The sequence below is a fragment of the Euprymna scolopes genome, chromosome 38 (assembly GCF_053919585.1).
Source record: "Euprymna scolopes isolate OS-2025 chromosome 38, ASM5391958v1, whole genome shotgun sequence".
Classification (NCBI taxonomy): domain Eukaryota; kingdom Metazoa; phylum Mollusca; class Cephalopoda; order Sepiida; family Sepiolidae; genus Euprymna; species Euprymna scolopes.
In genome coordinates this window covers 75,858,305-75,880,488 of record NC_136519.1, presented here as the reverse complement: position 1 = coordinate 75,880,488, position 22,184 = coordinate 75,858,305, and the positions used below count along the sequence as shown (strand labels likewise).

Sequence of the window (22,184 nt, the reverse complement as noted above, 5' to 3'; positions counted from 1 at the left end):
CGTTATACTAGAACTTCTGCATGTCGGTACAGTTAGGGAAGCAGAGCTGAAATGGGAATTACAAAGTCTAGCAGTTCGAGGGAAGAAACTGTAGTAGAGTAGAAAGCTTTCCGGCATCTAGGGATCTCTACAGTGAAGGGGGTGGGATTTTGTTGCTCGTTGGGTTAGTTAGGGGACGTATTTATGTTGTAGGAGGGGTACAAGTGTTTAGTTGATCAGATCACATTCCATGAAAATCCTTGCAACATAGGCATGGAGATGCAACATTTCAGTGATAGTGCAAGGGTTGGAGTCTGGCACGTAATGCAAGACAGGTTGAAAACTTTTGAACCCTGTTTAAGTGAGAATCGTGGCAGATGCACCAGCCCAGCCATGGCAATAATACTTTATGCATGGATGAACAATGGCTTTGTAGAGATATAGGATACTCTTGGGTGAGAGTAATTTTCTAGCATGGTTGAGTCCACCTTCTTCACAGCAGCCTTGGCAGTGTCCTCTATTTGTTTCAATTCATGTTGCCTATGACTGGTAAGCCAAGGAGTTGAATGAAGAGCTTTCAGGTAGGATATTATTAATTATAGCAATAAAAGAAGCTTGGCTAGTAAACAAATGTCAGTCAACTAAAATTTAAAAATAAATTTGTCCGTAGAGCCCTGTATAGGATCAATAATTTGTTTTCTATGTAAGGGTTTCCTTTCAATTTGTATTCACACGTTTTCAATTAGTTTGAAAACCCTATATAATAAACATTTAGATACCTCAGGACTTGATGGATTAATAAAACGTTCATAATTAGTATTAACCAAATTGAATGTTTCCCATTTTAATGAATGACATGTGCACGGGACAATGTAAGATCGCAAATATATATAGTTGTTCAAATTTCTGAACAGTGTAGGGAGATATGTATAGAATGGGAAACTTTGTTGGTATAGTCGTATTGAAAGATTTGAATTCATGGATTATTAGCTGAAGACCAGTTGAGGTAGCAAGTCCAGTTTACAGGTGAAGACTAAGGAAAACCCAAGCGGAAGTGATAAAAATAGACGTATGTGCAGACGTTTAAATGTAATATAAACATTTTGTTCATCTCCTTACGTGATCTCAAATAGTAGCACCTTTATGTCCAAGTTGGCATTATGCCTTGTTTGGGGGTAAACGAATGTATGTATATAGTGTGAAAGTCTTTTAATCTTAAGCCGAGATGGGTTGAATTTAATTTACATAGAACTAAATAACTGAATTTTAGTAAACCTACTTAATCTAAATCTTGCAGAATACTTGAATAAGTTTGATTTGACATCAAAAAGTTGAGTTTAAAAAAAAAAACATTGATTCTATACATTCCTAACTATTGTGAGACTATTGTTGTGACAAGTAGGTTGACATAAACAATAGCTGCTTTGATGCATTACTATTTGAATTAGTTTAAGTAGCCATGTTTTATGAATTCATTGTTTTCTTCTGTAAGCCTGCATCTGATGAAGCCATATTGCAACCTTCCCTTTAAAATACAATGATTTCTTTTCCTTCGTTGTGCATTTTGTAATTGGATAAATGATTTAAATGCATGTTGATTTTTATATTTTTGAACTCGTGAGCTATTATTTTTTTTTTATTTTTTTTTTTTTTCAGGAATCTCTTAAAATAAAAAGCTAGACATATTCCCCTTTGTATTTTATAAAATTATGGTATATTTCAGCACTTTTCTTTCTCCCCCTGATCTCTACTTGTATACAAGACTGTCGGTTTGTTCCCTATGGACTGTGAAACTTTTGAAAAAAATGTATTTTGTCTGGAATGTTCTTAGATAAGTTTTGTATCAGAATGTATAGATAATTGAAAAAGTTATCGCAAGCAGAAGCCAGCATATAATATCAACAAGATAAATCAACATGTTAGAAATGAATGTTTCTGTTTAAAGCACAATTGAACTATAGTAGACTTTATCATTTTGAACTTTAAAGTCTTTATTAGGGATATACCGATTATCAAATTGGCCGATTACCGATTAATCGGTCAATTAATAGGCTTTCTAATGTTGATTTGCAAATTTTGTTGTCATAAATGATACTAATAATTAACTTGTCTTCGTTTACAATATAACTCCCTCTTTCGTTTCCAGTGAAAGTTTATTGAAGACATTGTCTACACTATATTATCAAATAACAGGAATGATGTGCTGTTAACATGTAAATTTGTACAACTGCACTGATGCACTAGGTGTATCAGAATTTTTGTAGGAAGTTTTGACACCCCTAACACAAAACTGCAAATAAAATATAAAAATCTCGTAATTTCTCTTTTAAAAGTGGGTTGTTTATTTTCTTTATGGATTATACTTCCAAAATAAACTACTAAAGTTGTTTTAAAAGTAATAGAAATATTTTGATTTTTAAAAAAACAGTAATGAATTTTACGAACTCAATATTTTTCAATTTTTTAAACTTTAAAAATCTATAAAAAATTTTTTATGGATTCAATTTTTACGATATTTTCAGGGTCAATGTGAAATTTTATGCTCTTTCCAATAAACCGAATATATTTTAGACAAACTTTTTTTTTTTTTTTTTTTTTTTTAATTCACGCCCCCCTCCCTCCCCGCATTTTCAAGTGTCTATTAAAAAGTAATTAATTTACTCAGTTTTATATCACATATCATATGAAGATAAAAGATCAATAAATAATATATTCAAATTTAAAACAAAAAGTAGTGTTTTTTTTTTTGTTTTTTTTAGAAATTTACCTGTAAAGTCCAAAGTTTAAAACCTTTTTTAAAACTTTTTTTTTTTTTTTTAATGAAACCTTGGTTCTTGCTCCTTTTTAATTGAAAAAAAAAAAAAAAAAAAAAAAAAAAAATTAGGGCTTGAATTACATTTTTCGAGGAGTTATAAGCTTGGAAAGACGGGGTGGAATTATTCAATATTTTAACGAAATTTCTGACACACCTACTGATGCACTGAATTGAGGCAAATAGATGTAAGAATATGGAAAATTTCCTTTTTTTCTCTTATCGAATTAACATTTGTAATTTAAATCATTGTCAAAGAAAATTACTTCATCTTTCAGTCTCCATGTTGAGAAATTGTACAGTAAATTGCGACAATGTACGAACCGAAAGTAAAGAATTCTTCATTAGTCATACTCTTGTTCCTCATTTTCGGGCTCTTGCTACCGCTAAATATTGACTTTTGGCCAAGATCAAAGTGTAGTATCTGTTCTTCAGATGCTGCACTTCCATTTCTTCTCTTTTGGTGGAGGAGCAGTCCTTCACTACTGAGACAATTTTTTATTTTTGTACCTTTTCTCCACGTTAAAAAACGACCCTGGTGTATAACTCTGTCCAGTGGGGAGTCATTGTAAATAGGTACCATTACATATTTTTTTTTTCTGGTTTAGATAATGTCAATTTTATTGAGATTAATTACTAATTAGATATCAAGCATAAGTAATTTAAATATTAATTTAAATATGTAAAAACAAAAAAAAAACTAAATATTGACAACCTTCAACCACTGAGACAACCAGATTCTGTTGGAAGTATTTTGATATTAATCCCAAGAATAAGAATGCAGCTGTTTTCAAGTGATGCCGAATCATCACATCAAAAGGTGGCAAATCAGCAAAAACTTTTACAATGTCTAATGTTAAACCGTCTTGGAAAGCTTCATTCAAAAGCGAGAGTTGCAAATAAAAGTACAATCAATATTCAGTGAAAGATTTTCTAGAAACAAGTGACAGCAACTACAAGCCTCCAACAAAACACCAAAATACTATAGAATCAATATAGGCCAATAAAAGTTTTAGGGTATTAATGACCACAGGTCACAAGGGATCCATTATCTGATAAGAGAAATGCTATTCATATTCAACCATATCCTGTAACCTCTCACATTGGATTTAATATTGCTTTGTAGTGAAGTACTTTAATGGAATGATGTCATTTGAACAAAATTTTCAAGATATTTACAAAAGTAAAACAAAAATTCAACTGTTGCTTGCTGCAATTCTAATTTCATGAACTAGACATTTGGACAGCCACAAAAGATAATGCTCCCTTTCAGTATTTGACAGGTTATTGACTTTTAAATGATTTTGAATGGCGCAGAGCTCTGCTTAGAGTTGTTCCATTCTCTGCACACACACAGGTGCACGAATAAATGAAGAATTGCAATGTTCTGGATGAGTATAAAAATATAAAGTTTTCTTAGTCTTGTAGGATTCAGGAACAAATATGGTTGCTGGTGTCAGGAATGTGATTTATCATTGTCACTCAAGCTGTGAAGACAACCATTATACATATATACATACATCGAACAGAAATACAGTTTCCCACTTTAATCGCTTTCCATTAGCAATTAGTAAATTAACTGAAATACAGGATCAGCTTAATTTGGAAAAACACCTAAGATATGATCGTATGGAATTCAACATAATTATATTATGCTGAAAAAATTAAGAATAATGAAAAGCCCATGAAATGTGTGCTGTTAAGATTAAGATTCCTACCTTAACAACTTACCAATGAGTTCTTGTTTAAAAAAAAAAATATCCACTTCTTGAGCCCATTTGAAGAAATCACTAAAGAAACGAGTTTCCTCCGCCTATGATTCAAATACTAATTTTAAGATTGGTATCAAACATATAGAATTGGATTTTACATCTACTTTCCACTGATGATAATGAAGCAGAATCAGCAGGATACACTATGCTGGTGAGGATGAAGAAGCACGAACATGTGTAAATTATAACATGGCATCTTTGAAACCAAATGACAAAAAAAAAAACAAAAAAAAAACAGTAAAAATGTTGCAAAAGATGTTTTCATCACTTCTAGTATAAGACAAAAATACTATTATTTCTAATTCAATTTCGGCCTTTATTTTTGAGGTGTGAAAAATAAGCATTTATAATAGCAAAATTACACTGATGGACAAAGTATTATCAAATAAAACTCAAATGACAAATATGAATATTCATAATTCTATACTTTTTTTTTTTTTTTTTTTTTTTTTTTTTTTTTTTTTTTTTTTTACGGTTGCAACTTTGAGTTGATGAAAATGTTATGTTCAATTTTGGTGATGAAAAAAAGTACCAAATGTCATAAACATATACTAATTTCAAAATCACAAAAACTCCAAATATACAGATCTGGAATATTGCTTAATCAATACATATTGTAGAATGCTATACCATGTATTTCTTAAATAATATCCTCAAGAAAATGTAATTTTATGTAGTGTTTTTCAGTTTATCATAGTGATGTAATTAAGTAAACGTATGTTCACATCAATTTAATTTTAATAAGAGCTGCATTTTATCAATGATGGAATTATTTTTATACAATTCGTATTTCCTTGCTTGGCACTGGTCACATTTGTCCATTTGAGGTGGTTCCCTCAACTTCTTCCCCAGTCACACATACAGAAAAAACTCTGTTGTCCTCCTTCAAGGCTTGTAGTACAAATCATTTATTTTGTATTTATTAAATTGTTAGGTAATAGTACAGAATAGTTAGAAAAACTGTCCTCCATGTTAAGAAATGGGTTTCCAAAAATTTGTCTGCATAAGTACTATTTTTTTAACATTTTTAGTTTATTTTTGTATTAACTTTGTTCAAGTTAATGCTGTGATTGTTTACAAATGATTTATTTCTGGTTCGTGTGGACTGTTCTGTTTTACATTGAATGCCCAGAAAAAGTCCTTTCTGATTAATGTTTACTAGTTTTAAAATAAGCAAATGAACTTGGCTGTTTGAGAAAAACATTTTTTAACTGGTAAACATTAATCAGAAAGGACTTTTTCATGGAATATGTGAAGCAGAATGATTTGCAGAAACCGGAATTTTTAACAAGATTTTTTTTTTTTTTTTTTTTTTTTTTTTTTTGAGAATTTGTGACACTATAAGATTCCCACCTTAACAATTTATACCAACAGGGACTTGTTAAAAAAAATTGTCCAGTTATAGTGTCTATTTGAAGAAATCAAAGAAGCAAGTCACAGAACTTCAACCTTATCGATAATACCTACAATTTTAGTTGGTTATTTCATTCAAAAGCTGTCCGATCTAATTCTCATATTTCTGACTTTAGTGGAATTCTTACAACGGAATATTTTAAACAATCCCAACTGCAACTTCATTATAAGTCGATAAAAATGCTGATATGTTGAATTTCTATGAATCAATGGAAACAAGATTTTCATCCTATCTAAATGTTAAACTTTCCTAGGTTCAAATTTAAAGAATGACATGGAAAACCATAAGAATTTTATTCTACATCCACTTTGCTAATAGAGCAGAATCAGGACACCCTTTGTCAAGCTCTGTTGAGGGTCAAGATCATCATGAAATTAAAATTGTATCTCTTTCACTCCTGTTTGATGAATTAGCTTTGAATTGGCCTACAGAACAAATCAAAACTTAGAGCAGGTAGAAGCCGAGTTAAACCTAGAAACTGCAACTACAACAGAAAAACAAGAATCACAATCTAAACTCAAAAGGAGTAAATCCATTACGGTTAAGTGCACAAAAGAACTTGACCCTTACGTAGCTTTACAACTACTTGCAAGAGGTGATGATTCATTTCAGTGGTGGAAAATCTGAGAGATCTTACCAATGCTGAGTAAACTGATTTCAAATTATTTAAGCACACCACCATCATCCATGAGTAAATGGCTCTTTAGTACAGGTGGTAATGCGTATGAACTCCAGGAACACTGTCAGGAGAATAGTCTGTTTCTACATTAAAGTATTCAACTTTAAATATTAAGGAGACTGAGAGCAAAGCAGGCAGGCAGCAAGAAAAGGAAGTAAAGCAGCAGCAGGTGCAGAACTTCAGCTTATAGTTATTCACTTAAAAAAAATAAAAATACAATTTGTACTTTGTAGTTGGTTTGTAATTTCTTATCTAATTGTTTAATTATATTTAAGAATTGGAAATTGTACTCTGCATTTTGTAACTTTTAGTTAATAAAGGCAAAAAGACATAGTGGCCAGACACTTACTAATTAAGTTAGCAGTTACTATATTAAGTGACTCCGATAGCTTTGGCACCTTATCAATGATTTAAGTCAAAAGTAATTGACTGATTAATCAGCAAACTTGCCAATTACCGATTAATCGGCAAAATGGCAGATTAGGCCAATTACCTGTCAATTAATCAGTACATCCCTATTCCTTATATAAAGATAATCTTTTAAAATCAAAAATAAGTTCACTACAATGCAATGTAGACTACACTGTATCGTGGACTATTACTGCAAGAAGACATGTTAAGCTTTCTCTCTGTACTGCAGTGGATCCAGATTAGTCAAGCAATCAATAGGTAATTTCACTAATTTCGATGACAAGTAGAAGTGTGAAAGATTTGCTGACTCATTCAATCCGGGGCAACATCGAGGCTGACTGCTAGTACTCTATAAATCAAAGTGAAACTTTAACTCTACTAAAAACCACATCCGAACTGGCTTGCTTGTGAATATTGTGAAATGTACACTTTTAAAATTTGTTATACTGGTGCTTAGAGTTTGCGCTTGATGGCACAACTCCAGACATTTTATCATTCTAGAACATTTTAAAGAAATATGCTAAATCTGAGATTTATTGCTAATCTTACAGAAGCAGAGAATATATTGGTCGACTATGACCTAAATAGACCTAGTATAGAATTGAATACCATAGGAGAACCACTAATTATACAGATTAAAACGGTAAAACAGTAACACTTCACATCTAGGCCAGATTAGTTTTAAACTTCCTAAATACCATACTTAAATTGTCCATGTGGATCCATAGCATAACTGTTAAAAGTATTTGGTAATCTACTTATAAACAACACTTGTATGTCTGTGAGTTTTTAAAAAAATTTTGTGGGAGATAATTATGTTGTGGAGAACAGATACTACACTTTTTAATCTTAACAAGAGTATAGGTTTTTAACTTCATCCTTTTAATTTTAATTTATTCATATCAATATTGTAAGGTCTATCTAGGCCCAGAGTCTAGTCTATGATATAAATCTCACCTTTCTGTTTAAATGTATCTTTGCGTAAAACTTTCGACAGAGGTAATGGATTTTCACGAGATTGATATTGTTTTGGAGCTCAACCCTTCGGATGACAAATATTGAAAAATTGGCCAAAGACATTAATTCCTTCGCCCTCAACTGGGCACTTTTCTACAAGGAGGGGGGTCGCTTTTTTTTTTTCGCCGATATTTTTGAGTCCTACCCTCTTTTCGATTGACTAGCCTTAATTTAAACCTTTAGCACTTCAGTTTTGTGATGTATGCAACGGCAAAGATGTAACTTTTTTTTTTTTTTTTTTTTTTTTTTTTTTTTTTTTTTTTTTTTTCCAAGTTTTTTTCCAAGTTTTTTTCCTCTTTCTCAGTACAGGTTCGAGCCAACCTGTCTTTTCTTTTTGTTGTTCACCACACACCTCCAAACACCTGGGCACTCAGGCTAGTCTTCTATAAATGGCAGTTGTCTATATGTCCAGTAAAAGCTACAAAATGACCAGTTTGTATTTTATTGAGTCATGACCGTGGATGAAGACTTGAAAATTAAAATCTAATTCTTTCTTTGACCCTAAATTGGCACAGATTTTGGCAGGGGAGTTAGTTTTCCAGTGACTAATTTTTTAAATTTTTTTTTTTTTATTATATACAGAATGTCCCAATAAAATCTATACTCTTTAAATTAACTCTACTTGTTACATGAATACGCTATGCCACATTCCCAAGAGATGTTTAGGAATAAAGAATGGCACTTCCAGCAGGATGGAGCACACTATCATCATGACGTAAGAGCATATCTTGATAGTCACCTGTGAAACAGATGATCGGGACTAAGAGGAAGTATCGAGTACTGCCCATGCTCACCGGATTCCCCCCCCCCCGGGATTTTTTTTTTTTGTGTAGGGGGAGGGAATGTTAAACACAGCGTTCACACCACAAAACAAGCTACAATGAATGAGTTGGAAGCGACCATTAAAAGATGTCAACATACCAATTGAACTGATTAGGAACGTTTTCGATCCAATCAGTGAGTGTTGTCTGCTGTTCATGGACCACAATGGCCAATAATTTGAACACTTTCGATAATTAACTGGTTTCTATATTTGTTCACAGTACTTTGATGTATGAAACTTTTCTTATAATAAATGTTGGTTTTATGGTCATTTAAAGAGTGTATACATTTTATTGGGACACCTTATATTCTTCCAAGATAATTTTCTTGTGCTGTATCCTTGAGCTGTATGTTCAGAGGGAAGGGGAAAGAAGTTCTCATAGAAATGTTATTTTTGCCCTGGACAACGTCAGATAACCCTGCTATAAAGTTCTAATTTCCAATTTTCTACAGGTATAGGGTTCAATCTTTATTACAGACAATAACTAAGAATAATATAAACCTTTCTCCCGATTCATGGTTGACTGAACAATCTACTCCATGGATTACATAAAGGGTTCAGTTTGAAATTCTATATAGGTTCCGTAGTTTGTCAGCTGAAACATGAACATGTCAAAGATAAAAATAGACTAAATGCTCTAAATATGAATTATTCTCATCAATTTCCAAACTTAATGGTTTATCATAGTTCTTGACACCATAATTGAAATAGGAATCAAAGTATTTCATCTTGGTTTGTTAACAAGAAATATCATGGCTGACAGAACAAGAGCATGCTACTCTCTGAAGTGAATAAAGAGTTCTGTTAGAAATTGTCTGAATTCCCGAGTTCGACTGAATCTTTTTTTGACAAGATACACCTGAAGGTTGGTTACGTCGAGTGAAACGTAAAAATAACACTCAAGATAATAGAACAGTCTGAATCAACATATGAATAACGAATCCTAATCTCAGTCTTTAAAAAAAAAAAAAAAAAAAAAAAAAATTCAGAAACGTAAGACATATCAAATTGCAAAATTGAATTCCCCCCCCCCCCAAAAAAAAAGTTATCTACTTATGTCACAGTGAGTAACATTAACTGTATTACATGAAACATACTTTCAGGATTCATTGATCTGCCATTAACAAAACACTACAGTTACCCCCCCCCCACCGCTATTATAACTGTTCCGTATAACTTGCAATTTTCTTTTAAAAAATATTTTTCTAATTTTATCATTTTTTTGGAATTATTTGTACATGACATTTAGATACTGAATTTCAACTAAAACCCGATTGTATTTCAATTTTATTTTGAACAAGCAGCAAAATATTACATCACTGAACTAAACAATCTGTTGCAGTTTCGACATTGCTTTTAATCACCCCCACCCCCACTTAGATTTACTGATTTGGACAAATGGAAAGAAAAAGATCAAATTATCTTCAGGCACTCTAAAATTGGCAACAAACAAAAGGACAAATTTTGTATTTTGCTTTATGTTGAAATGGGAACAAAATGCGGCCTTTTCTCTATCCCACCACAAATAAAAGGAGTGGGATTTACATAGTTTTACTAGTATATATATTAAAAAAAATTTTTTTTAAAAATCATACAAACGGGGTTTGAATTCTTAGAATTCAACTTAATAAAACAGAAAAATCTTTAAAAACTTTAATGGAATGTTGTATTCCAAAAATCGCTTAAAATAATTTTTTTTTTTTTTTTTTTACTAAGGAAATCAAATTGAGTATCCGAGAAAACAATATCAAAGGGAGATAACTTAATTCGGTTTGTAGTTCATTTGTAATTTCTTTATCTAATTGTTTAATTATATTTAAGAATTGGAAATTGTACTTTGCATTTTGTAATTTTAGTTAATAAAGGCAGAAAGACATAATAGTGGCCAGACATTTAAATGTTAAGTTAAATTGGCAGTTACTATATTAATGTGTCAAAGATATCGGAGTGTCACTTGGCAGTGATGAAATGATTTCAATTTAAAATGACAAATTCTCATTAATCATTTTAACTAATTTCCTTTAAAAATGAAAGTACTTGATCAATTTTAAGTTTTAGAAAAATATTTTCGTCCAGGTATAGTTTTAAGTCTTCTAAATAAGAACTGTTTTCTTTGTTCTTCCAAACTAGAGATTTATGAAAATAGTTTAAAATAATGTAAAATATACAATTAAAATGGATAAACAAGTGAAACTAAATTGATACTGTTGTAAAGAGATGATGTCATCTCTCGTGTGTGTGTGTGTGTGTGTGTGAACAGCCAACTAGCACCGTGTGTGTGTGTGTGTGTGCTGGGGTGGAGAGGGCTCCCGTAAGCCATGGTGAAGGCAACCTTTCTAGGAGAAGCAAATCTCTGATTTAAAAAAAACAAAGCGGGAGACCAGTACCCGCATTAAGCAGGTCTGCAGTTTAACTTGTTGCTGGATTTCAACATTTTGAACCGAGAGAGACTTAGCTGTCGTACAAAGCCAAGACTGTAACATCATCTGTGTATAGATACTCCCTCAGGCATTGTCTATTAAAATGGTCCTGTGGCGATGGAAAAGTTGTGACGTGTGGAGGCTTGAAATGCTGGAAACTGTAATAATTGATCTCCATGACAGATTTCAGTGTCATGCCTGCTTGAGTGTGTGAATTCACCGGTAGGACTAAAAAAAAAAAAAAAAAAAAAAAAAAATTATTTTTAGGCTCATGGACTTTGAACTTTAAGTGTCTGAGGGAGTGGCACTCGTCTGACAAGCCGTTGCAATCATGGATGTATATTTTTTTCATTAGCGATTAATTTCTTTATTACTTCGCTCCCTGAACCTTTATTTTATAAGAAAGGAGTTATTTGCTGTTTGTTTACATTTTTTTTTTCTTCGCCCATATTTTTAGGACATATTTACTTTATTTCTTTTAAATATTAAGAAATTAATCACTAATAATAAAAAAAAAAAACAAAAAAAACAAATTCAACAATCTTACATTTATAAGCGATAAAAATCGTGCATAAAATTGGCAAGGACCCGGTGGTCGTGCGGTAAAATGCCAAACTACTTATCGAGCTGTTGTAGGATCGATCCTTGTCAATAAAAGTCTAGCTATACTGATGAAGAGTAAACTCTAAAACATGCATGTATATAGATGACTTACTTTTATGCACGTAGTGTGTATATATGTGTGTGTAAAGGGGCAAACTGTATGTCTGCCAAAAACTCTTGACACACGCATGACGGATTCTCACGAGATCGGTATCATTTTCAAGCTCAGCATCTCTGGCGACAAATATCAAATAACTGCCCAAAAACATGAATTTCTTCACCCTCAACTCGCCAGTTTTTTTTCTGTTGAAATTTTTGCAAGTCATTGTCTCCTTTCTATTTACTAGCCTTAATTTCAACGATTGCGACTTCTGGTTTTGCCATGGACGCATCAGCAAAGACATAAAGTTTTTTTCACCTTTTCTTCCGATACATTATGGGTTCCTGTCACTTTTTTTAACCCTTCTCTCCATCCAAACTGCCTACTGTTTTTCCGGGCTTTCTTAACACACCTGGGCAATGCCGGGTACCCTTTCTTGTACAATATAAAAAATGATTATATATATTATCTATATATCTATAAAAGTGTCTGTGTGTGTACATTTCCCTATGCAATAACTCTGTCAATTTTTAGTCTACAGACTCGAAATTGGATATACTGGGTACTGAGATTTGGGAAAATCAATGTGATCGGTTTTTGCCCAGAAATTTGGTTAAGGGGTCAAAGTTTAACGATTTGACCTTTGATATCTCTACCAAACTCCTCCGACAATTTTGGGTCTAAACACTTGAAATTTTAGATATAGGTTCCTTGGACATGGATCTAACTTAATAACTCAATTTGAGCCCAAAACAAATTTTAAGGGGTCATAATAGAGGTCAGTTAAAAAAAATACTTTTTTTTTTTTTTTTTTTTTCCAGCATACACCTCCAAACACCCGGGCATCGCCGGGCACCCATGCTAGTTATATATATTTATTTTATATTATATGTATTATTTTATATATAACTAGCGGGGGTACCCGGAGTTGCCCGGGTGTTTGGAGGTGTGTGTGCTCTTAAATAAAAAAGAAACTGGGGTGGAGAGTTAGTAGGATCGAATCCGAAGCCCTGAGGCAAAGTTTGAAAATAAAATTGGCCAGCCGGAATGAGTTATTGAAAATGTTTGAATTTATTTAAGAACCAAATTGACAGGTGTGCGCACGGAAGTCGTTGAGCGTTACGATGACGGAAGCTATTCAGCAAATGAGGTCAATGACCAGGTTTGTTTGTTATAAGCGAAGTAAAAGAAAACAACATTAAAACTTAAGCGGGGGGGGGGGGTAATCAAAACATCAAAAAAAAAAAAACAAAAAAAACTAATGTAAGGCAAATGAACGATGAAAACAGAAAAACGAACACGTGAAAAATGGCTTAAATAAGCCTGTTTCGATATTAAAATTTTAAATCGGTGGGTACCCGGGTGTTTTTGGATGTGTAGTCGGGGGTGGATAAGCGAAGTGTAAAAAAACAAAAAACAAACGTTACGTGAAAAATGGCTTAAATAACACTGGTTCAATATTTAAATTTTAAAAATCGAAAAAAAGACATCTCACACCACGATTCGAACCCAAAACGTTTAGATAATGAACCAACGCATTAACCAACTGACCTAACGCGACGTACATGAAATTTAGTCAGTTTTTCAACTATTTAAAGTAAATAGTCATGACGTCATCTGATGCATGCGTATAACCAGTCGTTGTCACGAGGACTGTTTTTGACGACTCCAATCCCCCCCCCCATTTTATCGAAAATTGTCGATTTCGGCGTGAAAAAAATGAACATTTTTGCCCAATTTTTCGATATTTTTCGAGCGAAGGATGGAGCTTTAATATGATACCGAGTTTGTGAATCTTTGTTCTGTCTGTCAATAGTTTTTAGTGGACACGCACATACATGCATACATACAAACACTTTCGCTTTTATATATATTTTTACCGTTTTCTGTTTGGTTACATGTTTTGGATGTTGGACCATGTTTACGATCCAACAGCCACGTCAGACCTTACAGAAATGGTTGTTAGTATTAGGAAGAAGTGTTTTAGAAGAAATATGAAAAAGTGGGGGTGGGTGGGTTAGAGGATAAGGTGGAGGGAGGCGGGTATTGACAATATTTCAGTTTTGACGGTTAAAATACATTAGATTGTATTGTGTGTGGGGGGGGGGTAGCAGATTCAGGTAGGCGTGGGTGGAGATATATGGATATGGGGAGGTGGAGAGAGGATGGTAAAGAAAAAAAGTGGAGGGGGAGAGGAGTTTCAATTTTTAGGTTTTAAATTTTGACTGCTTTTTGCTTGTTCAGCAAGGCATATTAAGTAGATGAGGGGGAGAGAGGGAAAGGGTTAGTGTAGATGTCATGTGTTTGACAAGTACAGGGTTTCATTTAAAATTTTAGTAGTCACTGTAAGTCGACTTGTTCATTTCAGTTTACAATGGGTTTTTTAAAAACATTTTTATAAGCAGTTAAGAGTTAATACATACGCTAAAGCACGCGCAAATGTGCATACATATACATACATATGTACATTTCTACACATCCATATACAGACACATAGGCACACACGTATAAACAATGTATATGCAGACATACATGGATCTATATGCAGACATATACACACAACTCATGCACATATACATACTCACATATCTACATAGACACATATATACACACACACACACACCTATATACGTGGAGATATAGATCTCCAGTAAGTAGATGTACATATATATACATACATATACACATGCATGTATCCATATACAGGTATATACAATTACCTATACATATATCTGTATATTTATAAATATATATATATATATATACACACACACACACACACACACACACACACAGACGTGTACATTTATACCAATTAAATAAAGTAAAGTTAGGATAATTTAAATAATAGTAAATATATATAAAGTGTGTGTGTTAAAAGTAAAATAAGTTCAAAAGTGTCTTTGGTCTTTGCTAATTCTGAGAATTTTTTTTACTTAAACCATGGTAATAAAACCATTAGCAATAGACGGGCTACTAAGCTAATTATGGAAAGCATAAAACTTTATAAAACTTCACAAGTTAGCAAAAATGTGACTGATATGTTAATTCGCACGATTCTGAGGCAGCACGTTCAGGATTGCAGAACAATGTGAAAGGAGATCACTAGTATATCTCTGAGCAATCACCAGTGTGATTATGCAATGGGTCTAATGTGGATCTATATTGTCACAGGTTTGGTCTGTTTAGGTACAGCAAGCAGAAGGCAGTATATAAGCATTGTGGTGGGGTAAGAACCATGAAATAATCTGTAGGCAGCAGATGCAACTCTTATAGTCTGGCGAATAGACAAATCATATACTTCAGAGGGAACAGTGTTGCGGCAGGAAATGTAGTATATCTCTGATGGTACAATGCTATAGACATTCAAGAGAACCAGAGGACACCTTGCCAACTCCAGTGAGTACTAGCTTGATAACAAAAACTCAATTGATCTAAATGATAACTTTCTAATTTTAATCATAGATAAATGTTTGGTCTGTTTAAATTGTCATCCCTGCAAATCATTTGCCTTGCAAAATCAACCCCCCACTCGCCTTAAATTACTCTTTCAGCCTCCGCCCATTAATCATTATCTTGAGCCAAGCAGTCATAACGTTTTAACCTCAACCTCTTTAATTTTTAAAAAGTAAATCTTATTTTTATTTTTTTAATTATTTAATTTTTCTCATTTTTAGGTAATGAAGCTTTTGTAACACTTGCTACAAATGATACCTATGTGTTGGGTAGCTTGGTGTTGGCGGAGTCCCTCCGAAGAGTGGGAACTCAAAAAAAGCTAGTGGTTATGGTCACCAATGAAATATCAGAAACGTTAAAGTAAGTATTTTTTACTTTTATTTTTAATTTTTTATTTATTTATTTCTTATTTTATTTATTTATTTTTTTTAAATGTTAAAACTCTTAATTCTATTAAACCTTTTATTTTGAAATCTTAAGATGGTATCCATTTGATGTATAGTAATTGGTATTAATGCAAAAATCAGTACATTTAACAATATTCAGCCATTAATTTGGCATAACGAATTCGGTACTTGTACAATTTAATAAAGACATTAAAAAATGAAAATATCGGTTATATTTCACTTAATTTGGAGTATTTTTTACAGCAGAAAAACACATTTTTATGACGGCGTGCTAAAGGTAGCCATCTTTGGATTTTTTTTTTTTAACACGCCATGGGGATATAACTCGTTTATAGCGCCGATAGTCCCCCCCCCCCCGTCTTTAATACTAGCTTTTCTTCCTAAAAATCTAACTTTTTGCTTGGTATCATAAATTGTTTTTGCTGTTAAAAGAAAAAAAAAAACCTACTTGATGAAATTAAGTTAAATTTTTAATTTTTCATAGAACTTCATTCCATGATGGATACGTACAATATAACCTTTTTTTTTTTTTTTTTTTTTTTTTTTTTTTTAATATCTTGATTAAACGGTACTAGTACCAATAATTCATTCTAACTTGACTGGCTATAACTTATGTAGGCAAATAACAGTTTGGCTAATGGGCTAATATTTTAGCCCATTAGCCAAACTCTGTGATATCGTGATTAATGCCTGTGTATCTAATGGATACCATACTATTGGTTCGTTGGATCTTATGAAAATGCATACAAAATTTCAGCCAGATCAATTCAGTAGTTTCTGAAAAGTGAAACGTGTATATATTAGTTTTTGTTACAGGTATCCAAGAGTAAAAACAATATATAAGGAAGATTTTTACGTTTTAGTAAACAAATTACAGTAGATAATCTAATTTTACTAAAGTATAATACTGAAGGTGGTTTATTTTTTTATTATCTATTTGTCTGGATTAAATGCCTTTTTAAGAAAAAGGCCTACAAGTTGGTTTCACTGCAACAGCAAGGGAGAAACTAGGACGAGGAAAGAATTAGCAGTAAATAGGAAGTCTATATAGTCGCAATACAAACTGTCAAAAACCTGATCTTGAGGTAGGGGAGGATCAAAGTATTGAGTAGCTAATTGGAAGACAGGAGTACAAAACATGGGAAGTAGGGGCCCTGATATCAAATGCATAAATGCCCTTTCATTTTACAATTGTGTAAATACATTTGGTAATTTTATATTCATGATAAAATTCCAACAATCTTATATTAAATATAATGTAATTTAGCAATTCTCAAATTTTGATGACCTGGTTATATCTTTGACGATGGTCTATTAAAATAGAAACATTGAATTTTTTTTTCTTTTTTTTTTTTTTTTGAAAAAACTGGTTCTAGTTTCTTGTCTTGTATAACACGCCTAAAAAGAATGTATGCTGCCTAAATTTACTAATCCAGATATATATGTATTTATTTTGTAGACATAACTTGCACACCGTTTTTGATGATGTCCATGTTGTTGACCTGCTGTCCAGTGAAGATTTCAAAAATCTTCAGCTTCTTGGCCGACCCGATTTGCATGTCACTTTCACAAAGTTGCACTGTTGGAATTTAACACAATACTCCAAATGTGTATTCTTGGATGCAGACACTTTGGTAATCAGAATTTTTTTTTCTTAATTTACTTTATACTTTTGAGAATAAAGTGAGATCTTTATATGGTGAAAGAAGCTTATAGCAACTTATGGAATTCTCTCCAAACAAGGCATGAAGCCACTTGGTGTAAAGAGCTAAAATAAAGATTATCGCAAAGACAAGAGATGCCTATTGGTGTTGGCCTTAAAGACTAAGGCCTGCAATTCATGAAAGAAGCTACTAGAATGGAAGCTGTTACAATAAGTTATCAAAATGGTGAATTTATGTTTGACCACAAAATCGAGGAGTCGAACAAGCTAGAACAAAACAAGCAAGAATAGATAAAACGTGGCATAGTATTTAAAGAAAAGACTGAGACTAGTAACACATAACAGTATAGAGAAGAATAGGGCCAATCAAATTGGATACATTTCTGCACCTTATCAAGAATTCTTGGATGGAACAGGTTCAGCAGCTGAACTATAACGGTACTCTGTACATGGTCCGATAAGCAGAAAAGCTTTGGGTGAGTGTTTGTAACGATAGAAAACCAACTTTGGGATAAACAGAAAAGGCAATGGATGTAAAAATATGAACTCCCAGAATGATTCAGTGAGAAAAAACGGAGTTTTTATCAAGAACAGCCATCTCCGAGAATTTATGGAAGAAAAGGTACATTCTTACAATTAAGACACTAGCTGAGTTTTGATTGGATTAAATGTACCAGAATTGAACCCAGGCCAACTTCTATATCAGCTGTATATTTCAACTGATCCTAGGAAGGTGGGCAAAACACTAGAATATATTCTAGTGGTGTTTAGATTATAACTTAAGTTTTTTTTTTTTTTTTTTTTTTTTTTTTTTTTTTTTTTTTTTTTTTCTTTCTTAGTCCTCCTTACTAAAGGAGGGTGGACCTGTAAATTCACCCTTGTTCATTCGTCTGTTTGCACTTTTCTCAATAACTATACCTTGGAATTTTTAAAATTTTGCACAAACATTAAGCATGATATGAGTAAAAAAAGTAACAGAATGGATTTTTCAGGGAAACTCCAGTTGCCCCTATAGGGGTACCTTTCGGGTTCAAATGGCTAAAATTGACACTTTTGTGCTTTTTTAAAAACAATTGCTTTGGATTTTTATAAAACTTTCTGAGAAGTTCTGATTTCTATATAATTTTGTTTATACTTTGTGATAACTCGGGGTGGGGGGCTCTTTTAGGGCTAATAAAAACACTCCATTTGGGACTATTTTACCATATTTGTCCAAATTTTTCTGTACGTTTATTTAGCAGTTTTGCATGGTGCTTAACTCTAATTTAAATATGTTAAGGCCTTGACTTTTGGGGCTAAGTGTGGGGGGGGGGGAAATGATGGGCTTTTGTTTTTTGCACGGTGCAGAACTCAAATTTACATATGTTAAAACCTTAAACTGCACCGTTTGTTCATTTTCACCAGGATTTGACGTCCCGTGATTTTTTTTTGGGGGGGGGGGCGCAAATGCTAAACTTTTTTATTTTTATTTTTTTTTTTTTCACCCAGAAATTTTATGGCTCATGAACTAGATGTCTTCAGGTTAGATTAAGTACTAAAACTACCTATAAGTAATTATGGAGCAAAACATAATCACTGGTTTTAACTTACTGAAACAAATGATTGATCAAAATTTATAATTGATTTTTCTATTTGTTGTTGCATAACAGGTCTACATGAAAGAGTTAAATGTAAAACTATTCAGTAACTTACTCTTTTGACAAAAAATGATTTTCTTTTAAAATTGAAATATTTATGACTATCATGGATTTGAAATAAAATTTCAAGCCCTTATTTGAATGTTGGAAGTTATTTACCAAACTCCTAACCTAAGCATAGAAAATTTGAAAATATTAAAAAAAAGCTGGTTAAAAACCAGAGTCAACACTAAATTTAAGCAATCTGCTACATTGCTATGCATACGGGTTTAATAAATTTTTTATTTGACTGGTTAAATTGATATTAAATCCTTTACTTCTCATTTTAAACAATGTTAATGGTGCTTATTTAAAATTAAAATCCATTTTAAAACAGTAAATTGAAGAAAAATCCTTAACAAAGATGTCATACTCTAAAAATCATGTAAATTGAGCAACTTATGATTTTTAGTGATTAATAGTTTTTGGCAACAATTGAACGGATGATTTAAATCTCTTGGAGAATTTAGGGGGATGGTAACTGGAGATCAATTTTACCTTTTCAGGAGTAAGTTATGTGAATAGATTTTGTATTATATCATGTTTTTCATTTCTATTTAAATGAAAAATAAGTACTTGCGCAGTTTAAGGCAATGCTAATTTAAAAAGCCTCAACATGGAAGAGGCTAAACTTAGGGAACAATCGCTGTAGTCGAATTGCTGCCCTTGAATTTTGCCATATTCTAAGATGGTAGTTTCCAGCTCGTTTTTTTTTATTTTTATTTTTTTTAATTAATAGGAAAAAACTTGCTCAATTTGTTCAAATATATGCATCAAAGATTTTCTATAATTTTAAGTTCAATCATAAGAAAAAAGTTATTCCTTGCTTTATTCATTGGAATAAATTATCTCGCCTTTCATATTCTTGCTTAGAAGAATAAACCCAATGAGGTATTGAAGATGTTATGTATATTCATCTTTCTTGATGAATTTAGTGCCAACATTGAAATGGTGTCTAGAATTACTTATAAATTGCAGAATATTCAGAAAAGTGGATTTGCTTTCTTGTTGCTCTCCTCATCAATGAAAATGCTGACATCAAACAAAATATGCCATTGCATTTTTAAACTTTATTTTTATTTTTATTTTCATTCAAAATTTAGACGTGTTTGGAAGGGATGAACATTTAGCAGCTTCTCTCCAATGAAAATAGTACTTGTGCAGTATAATGAAATTTTGAACAAACTAATTTCAGGTGAAAACACTATCACATACCTGTCGTTTTGAAATTATGAATTCCTAAAGCTATCAAAAATGATCCAGTAGATGTGCTAGTAATTTTTCACCTAAAAATCACTAGTGGTATGGGATTTTTTTTTTTTTTTATTTCAAGGAAAGCAAGGGAGATAAGTTATTGGTCTTACAACTGTTCCACGTTAAACCCTCAATAATTTGATAAATTCTATTTGTAATTTTTCCACTGGATCAGTTTTTGGAATTTATACTAACTTCGACATTATGCATAATTATATATGGTGATTTATTTATTTTTGTTATCCGAAATGCATTTGTTTAAAATTTCATACTGCACAATAACCAAAAATGTTATTAAATACACTTGATGCACAATTGTTTTTTTAATCTTATAAAGATCGAAATCCACTGAACCTTACCATTAATAAGTAGCTACATGAATTGCTTACCCGTGAATGTAGGAAAGTTCTAGTTGAACCATTAGGATGTTAAATAGGACCCTACTCAGAATAAAAACAATTCTGAATTTTTGGTACTTATATAAAATAAGGACCATCTAGTCAGTTTCTGCAAAGAAGGTTGGTTCTCTCTACCTGAGAGTATCCTGTACCGCTACAAAGCCACCATTTTCCTTTGCGTGAAGCATTGGTGCCACATCTGGATAAGGTCCAAAAATGTCTGGGATTTAATAAATCCCACTTTGTCAACTAAGCTCCAATCCCCTGTTTGCTTGTCACAATATTGCATCTCTGCCTGTTTTAAAAGTATTTTAATGCAATGTGCTCTGAACTCCTGGCACTTGTGCCCCCTTGGCATACATATCCTCGACAAACCTACTTACCAACAAAATCACACCTCTGCACTGAGGTCCCTAAATGCCAGAAAACTTTCTACTTTGAGTTTCTTTCCTTGAATAGCTAGACTTTGGAATTCCTTTCCTGCTTCCCTGACTATACTGATATGCAGATGTTTAAATGTAATGGAAACCAACATCCTAATTTTTCCTAGGCATGGTCCCAAATAATAGCTTATTCAAAGTGGTGATATGTCTTGTTTCGGGATGAACGCGAGTAAAATAAATACTGGAAGATGCCAAATGAAAGTCTTGAATTTTTCTTTTAGTGCAAATGTAAAACATTTTTTTTAATAAAAGAATATATTTATTACAAAGAAAATTAAATGAAATTAAAATGTAAGCTATTTTTGTTGCAAAAATATGAATAATATTGGAAAATTTCATAAAATTTGAATTTCAAATAACGCGCATAAAGGCTCAAATTTCCTTAAGAAACAACTGATAGGAAACAAATCTTTAATTTGTTAAAATCAAGATAATTTTCTTTTAGTCAGCGACAGCAAATGTTTTAAATGTTGGTTGCTGTGATTTAATTTGGCATTTCAGCACCTTCAGTATTTACAGAAATTTCTGACTAGAGCAGTTGTTATTTTGCGTAAGCACCTAATTTCTAAACGAAACAAAGCTTTATTTGTATTCAAATATACCACACTTAACATTTTTACCTTTTATTTTAAAGGTCATTCAAAATGTTGATGAACTTTTTGATAAGGAAGAATTCTCAGCAGCTCCTGACCCTGGATGGCCGGATTGTTTCAACTCTGGTGTCTTTGTATTCAAACCAAACGTAGATACTTACAAGTCGTTGCTCCAGTTTGCAGCAACTGAAGGAACTTTTGATGGTAAGTTGAAGAATTTTCAGTTATTTCTAGGCAAAATGCATAACTTCCAAAATAAACTAA

At 32.3% G+C, this 22,184-nt stretch overlaps 1 protein-coding gene across 3 annotated transcripts in view; it reads left to right on the top strand.

Annotated features, from left to right (window-relative positions):
• LOC145263188 (glycogenin-1-like) overlaps positions 1-22,184 on the top strand; it is a 63,844-nt gene that overhangs the window by 16,211 nt on the left and 25,449 nt on the right. For all 3 annotated transcript variants that reach the window (XM_080120246.1, XM_080120245.1, XM_080120244.1), the window contains exons 2-4: positions 15,708-15,846; positions 17,353-17,527; positions 21,962-22,124. In XM_080120246.1, coding sequence (XP_079976372.1) covers positions 15,708-15,846; positions 17,353-17,527; positions 21,962-22,124 — 477 coding nt within the window. The remainder of the gene's footprint in view (positions 1-15,707; positions 15,847-17,352; positions 17,528-21,961; positions 22,125-22,184) is intronic.